This window comes from Sphaeroforma arctica (assembly GCF_001186125.1).
Source record: "Sphaeroforma arctica JP610 unplaced genomic scaffold supercont1.334, whole genome shotgun sequence".
NCBI classification, from domain to species: domain Eukaryota; class Ichthyosporea; order Ichthyophonida; genus Sphaeroforma; species Sphaeroforma arctica.
This window is the reverse complement of record NW_014040224.1, coordinates 46,074-52,051: the sequence shown is the minus strand read 5'-3', so window position 1 is coordinate 52,051 and position 5,978 is coordinate 46,074. Positions and strand designations below refer to the sequence as shown.

The window sequence follows — 5,978 nt, the reverse complement described above, 5'->3', positions numbered from 1 at the left end:
TATATATATATATATATATATATATATATATATATATATATATATATATATATATATATATATATATACATATACATACTGCAGCATATCAAAAGGTCGATCTTCCGCATCAAACACTCTATTAAGCCTTTCCATCAAGAGCCATCCTTCAATTGTGCCCATATCTGGACAAATAAACATGAAGATAATCAAGGGCTTGTTTTGCATCACTTTGTCGAGCATAGATCTCATCGTTGATTTTATCCTGTATCAAATGTCTGAGGTCCGCAAGAACGAAGTTTTCATCAGATGGAACGTAATCGTCGGGGCGGGCCACAGGTTACCCTCTAAGCGGTAATATTTGCATATATACGGTTTCAATCGGTACGATTTCATCAGTAAACTCTAAGTATATCATCGCACACTTGTCACCGAGTTGCGTAGCGCAGTGAACCACATCTGGAAAAGTATATCTTGCCTATAGTTTTGTGTATGCCTGAAATAAGCCAATACGTCATCCGAAATCCGCCCACTTACAATTCTACATACGAATGCCCGTTTTTCTACTATACATTAGTTCCACGCTAGCATTTGTAAACACCAACCCCTCTTGGTCACCTTCCTAAGTTATGGAATCGATCTTACCACCCAACAGATCGAAAACTTTCTTGACACGAGTATGCATCAAGCTTTGACGAGGTACAAAACATGGTACCCGTTTATGTACGCAAATACCGCCTGCCACGCTCCGTTTTGAGCATACCTCTGTATGTCTTCCTACGCGCTTCAAGCACAGCTACAACTGCCTTCTTTGTATCAGCAGTATCGATACATAAAGCATCGTCACAAACGAGCCACCAATAGTGCCATTGATATACGTGCTTCTCTAACAGATATTTGATCCATAAGATGGACGATATCCTACAACACGTGTCGATATACTTGCAGCAGTGCCTCCGGTGGTTCTGGATAGTCATCTTCATCGTCACCACTTAAATATCGTCGTACATTGTGTCATCCCCGCCACTTTTGCCTCAGTTTCTCCATCAACAACTAAATCTTCATCGTTATCACTAAGATCGACCTCAGATCCTGAATCACAATCGGTATCAAAATCACTATCCTCGAAATCCTCTTCATCTTCTGCAGTTTTCTGTTTGAATGCCTTAGCAATTCCAATTACCATTGAAACTTGAATATAAAATCCAACTCGAGTGTTATAACCCAATAAAGACATTAGTACTGGCCTCAATCTCGCAATTAGAGCCGATATAAGTTCTCTCTAGAAATCTCCTGACCTTTTTACTACCAACCACGACCTTCTCTTACCCCTCCCTATACTTTCAAAAATATCAAGTTATCCATAATATCATATTTATTATTTTACGCAATCAACGTTGTACAAAATAATGACTTCTACAAAATTTCACATGTACGTTGTATTTATATTTACATATGTATTTACGAAGTACAACAGATGAAATTCAACACCTCATAACTCATCATGTGAGGCTCTTCAAGGTGAAAGACCATTTTTCAAGAAATGATTTTTATATATGTCGGATGGTCCTAAATACGACCTACGGACCCGTATTTAGCTGGTCGCCTGCCGCCTGTAATTTTTTTTATTAAATGAATATGCATAGCCTGCTAAATTTTTTTAGTAAATTTGGCGGCAGGACTGACCCTATTTAACGGGCCTAAATAAAAATACACACTCAAAATAATAGTAAATATACAGGTTAGTCCGTTCAGCCATATTTTCTTTCTTCTCTAGAGAGGGTCATGATATACTCTTTCTCTCTTGTTGGTGTGTGTATTTTATATATGCGATAAACTTTTAACGTAAACGCAAAAGGTTTTGTTTTTTTAAAGCGTTTTAAAGTATATCGGGGGCAAATCGACCATGAAAATTTTCCAAATTTGCACCTGAGTTTTTAAAAAAATAGGACAATTCGTGACAGATAGGCCGCCTGAAAAAATGTACCTATTTGTATACCCATAGGACTATATTTAAGATAAACTTTGAACGCAAACGCTTAATTCTTTGGTTTTTTTTTGCGTTTTAACGAGAAACGTAATGAGGATAGTTCTGCAACTCTGCACTGTGACTCAAAACTGAAAACTCTGCAGTGAAGTCTGCCCTGTCTGCAGTCTCAGAGTCTGCACTCTGCACTGTCTGCAGTCTCAGAGTCTGCACTCTGCACTGTCTGCAGTCTCAGAGGCCGCACTCTGCACTGTCTGCGGTCTCAGAGTCTGCACTCTGCACTGTCTGCAGTCTCAGCCTGCACTCTGCACTCTTAAAAGTACTATTTATGTATGTAAAATACACCACACGTCTACCAGTGACATCGAGTCACACTATATGTATGACAATACATATGAAAATATGAAAATACCATGGCTCACCAATGAAATATGGGATATATAGAAGTAGGAAGTATATTTATATCACCATTCACTAGTCCACACTTCACATCGCGAACTCGGAGATTCTCCGAGTTTTAGGTATTTTCGGTACAATTTGTCGAAAATCAAGAGATTTGTTAAGACTGCGACCACTATGCCGGCACTAACCCATTCCGCGGCACTACACGGCGCAGATCCGATCCGTACCACTGAGGTGGGTACTCTACTTAGTAGGTCAGCAAGCGAATATATGGAAACACACTCAGCACATATCTTCCATTGTCGACTCACTTGGCCCAAGCTTCAAACGGGAATTTACTGACCACTTCTTCCCATCAATCTTTCCTGAACCACTACAGCGACTATGAGAGCCATACCATATGTTCATACATTGTATCATACATACTTGCCATTTTTGAAATAAATAATATTATCCCTATACATATATACATACATACATGTTTATATACAAACATATATACATTTATACCTATATTTATATTTCTATTGGCTCATAAAACCTTTTGCACTTTTTTTATCCGCTTAGTGCTAAGACTTTTCCTATTTTTTGTGTCCGGAGGACTCCGAAGTCCGAACTGAGTCCCTATTTATATACTCTAAATAAAACCTGTCAGTTACGAGTTTTAGTTTTTAAATTTTTTTATGTGGGAAATATGTGTGCGGTGTATTTGCGGCGTCTGTATGACAAATCCGCACATAATTCCTACATATTAAAAAGAATGTGAATAAAATATATTCAAAAAACTGTTATATATCAATATGCTTTATCCAGGAATATATCAATATGCTTAATCCAGGAATGGTCTGTGAACGACTTTTTACATGCGTATGTACCAAAATTGAACACGGACTACTATGGTAACCCCATAGTGTGTATCATACCTCAGCGCAACGCTTGCAAACCCGCTCAGATATAACCAACTGGAGATCTTTAATGACAAACCATAGAAGCTGACAAGATACCCAATATTCTTGAGACACCGTCAGCACAACAAGCAAGTTGCACAATAGTACAAGCTTCGTCAAACCTTGTGTTACACCACTATACATCCCCTCTATACAACAAGTAGCCCATCTCAGCATGAGCCCCATCAAAGATATCGCAGAGGGGAGCTCTCCTGTGGGTGATGAGGAGTCTGTTGCCTCGGGAAATGAAAGTGATATGAAGAACGACGATGGCGGGGGCGAAGGCAGGCGGCGCAGACGAACCTTTGCCGAATTGGATCGGTCGTACGTTTGTGAACACCCCAACTGCGGTCGGCCCTATGCTTCCGAGCACTCACTGAACCAGGTATACTACGAAGGGTAGACAAGCAGTTTTATTTATTTGACTTTATCTTGGCTTTTATTTTTTAAAGAGTTCCATAGCTAGTTTGAAGGAGTTAGTAGGAGCGGCATTGAAGTTTCCCTGCCCGATTCGTCGCATTTATCTCCCATGTTCATGGTCAGCCCTTTGGCTGGTCTGCTGCAATCTTTATTTTGCTTTGTATATTTTTATTTTTATGTTCTCGTCTTTGACCTGAAAAGAAATCACAATGCATTGTTGAAGCTCTTGCTGCGTATGTGTTGCTTTTCCCGCCCAGTTTACAATGTTGTTCCCTTGGAGATTCCCGTTGCGCGGTCTACAATTAAGTATAGTGTCCACTCTATTTTAAAGTGTTCTGTCATATACGTATATGAACTACGCCTCTAATAGCTGAATACCGATTTTGATATGCTTGTGTAGTCGTAGTGTTTGTCGTGTTTGTGTGGGCAAAGCTGGCTAAGACCGTGCTGGGCTTAGTTGATACTTCATATCGTCACAAGATTTCAATTGCGGACGTGCACAGATATCATTTGTCTTGTTCTTTGATATTGAAAGTGTCATCTGGTCTACTCTTTGACTGTATTTTGAAAACATTTATCCATCGACCTTTAAATTTCGTTCAAATCAACTCCCAGCATGTTCGCTTAAAGCATGCATCACGCAGCCCTGCCCGTCGAAGAGGATTAACTCTCCCGATGTACATGCCACTACCAAATCAAAATATACCCGGTATGCAAGGTACGATAGACTGGTAATCTTTGCATACCTAATACATCAGCAAGTACACCTTTGTCGGCAACGGTGTGGTTCTGCTTCAATGTTACTCGTTTCTGCGCATGAGACTGTCTTGTACAATTCTCCTGACTATTTTTGAAACAAGTGCGAGGCGTTTCTTCACAGATTCGCCGGTGTACATTCGTTGGTGGTGTTGTCACTTTATCATTTCTTTGCTATTAATGTATCACTCATCTCTCCGTGTCCGCAACAGTTTTTCAACAAATTTGGAAACAATTTAAGCTTCGGTATAAACTGTTTTCTACGACGCAGCATGACTGTACACATATATACATATTTACACAGACGTGGTGGAGCTCGCCTATCTTTGACAGGACTTATAGTACAAAACCAACGCGTTTGAGCTACGTCTTCTTCTTGGGTCTTCGCATTACAATTAACTGGCCGATAATTTGTTTCGTCTTAATTTGTTTCGTTCACTTGCAAAATCCAGAACAATGTGAACTTATAACCCTGTCCTACTTACAGTTGTATTGTCGAATGCTCTAATGTCACTTGTTTATTTTGAGGATGTTTGAATACGTCGGAAACCTACAAAAACATCCATAGAATAATCGTGGATATATACTTTTTATTGGCAGAATGCTGTGGATTTTAATGTATTTTTGCAGTTTGGTATTCCATCTACACATATTTGGTGCGTACTTTGTAGCATCTTAAGATCTCGTTCAATGAAATGGCACTTTCTCGCGTGACGACAGTCACACAAGATTGCATTGCTCTTTACTGACAGGAGGCCCACCCGTGTCTGTCACAGAAACAATTGCGCATTCGCCCGCGTTAGGCCGGGTGAGAGGCATGCCGTACAACAACCCCCGTTTTCCCCTTGCACGACACGGCAGTCTGAAAGATTGCCGACTGAACGTTGCGACGGGCGAAAGGGTTCAGGGAGGCGCAATGTCGGCGCATGCCGGCGACACCTTGTAGTAAGTGACACGTACTAGTCCATTTTGCCGAGTTCAAATATATGTTGTATTCGTGGCACAGCACGTGATAGATTGTGCTTAACTGTTAAGATCGTGCAGCTATTCCTTTACGCTAAGGTGTGACTACTTCTGTTTTCGTTCTTCGCCGTGTTCTGTTTCCGTTTGAGAGCGCATGTTTTTGGATTTTCTTCTCTCGACAAGTGGCAATAATAGCTACATCAAGAAACACGATACTTTGGCTCTTCTGTATTCTGGTTTTTATTTTGAGAGGTACAAATGTTGGTATCCTCCCTCTGTCCGTATACAGGTTATTTTTATTTGCAAGCTTCACGCCCAACGTGTGCAAATACACTACGGAACATAGTAGGTAGAAAGTCAATTTATTTTTTTCTCGTCTTTTACTTGCGGCAAAGATCAGTACATACCTATATATATATATGTATGTATGTATGTGTATGTATATATATATATATTTGTAGATATATATATATATATATATATATATATATATATATATAGTTTATTTATTTATTTGTTGTTGT

At 39.6% G+C, this 5,978-nt stretch overlaps 2 protein-coding genes across 2 annotated transcripts in view; one reads left to right on the top strand and one right to left on the bottom strand.

The window, feature by feature from the left end:
- Positions 1-964: 964 nt before the first annotated feature.
- On the bottom strand, positions 965-1,165 carry SARC_05306 (hypothetical protein; the record flags this gene model as incomplete). Its single annotated transcript, XM_014300837.1, has 1 exon — positions 965-1,165. The coding sequence occupies one exon, from the start codon at positions 1,163-1,165 to the stop codon at positions 965-967; it is 201 nt and encodes a 66-aa protein (XP_014156312.1).
- A 2,193-nt stretch (positions 1,166-3,358) lies between these two features.
- Positions 3,359-5,978, top strand: part of SARC_05305 (hypothetical protein) — a gene marked incomplete at its 3' end in the record, with an annotated part of 5,084 nt that continues 2,464 nt past the window's right edge. The window contains exons 1-3 of the mRNA XM_014300836.1: positions 3,359-3,700; positions 4,351-4,453; positions 5,244-5,436. Coding sequence (XP_014156311.1) covers positions 3,491-3,700; positions 4,351-4,453; positions 5,244-5,436 — 506 coding nt within the window. The 5' untranslated portion in view covers positions 3,359-3,490. The remainder of the gene's footprint in view (positions 3,701-4,350; positions 4,454-5,243; positions 5,437-5,978) is intronic.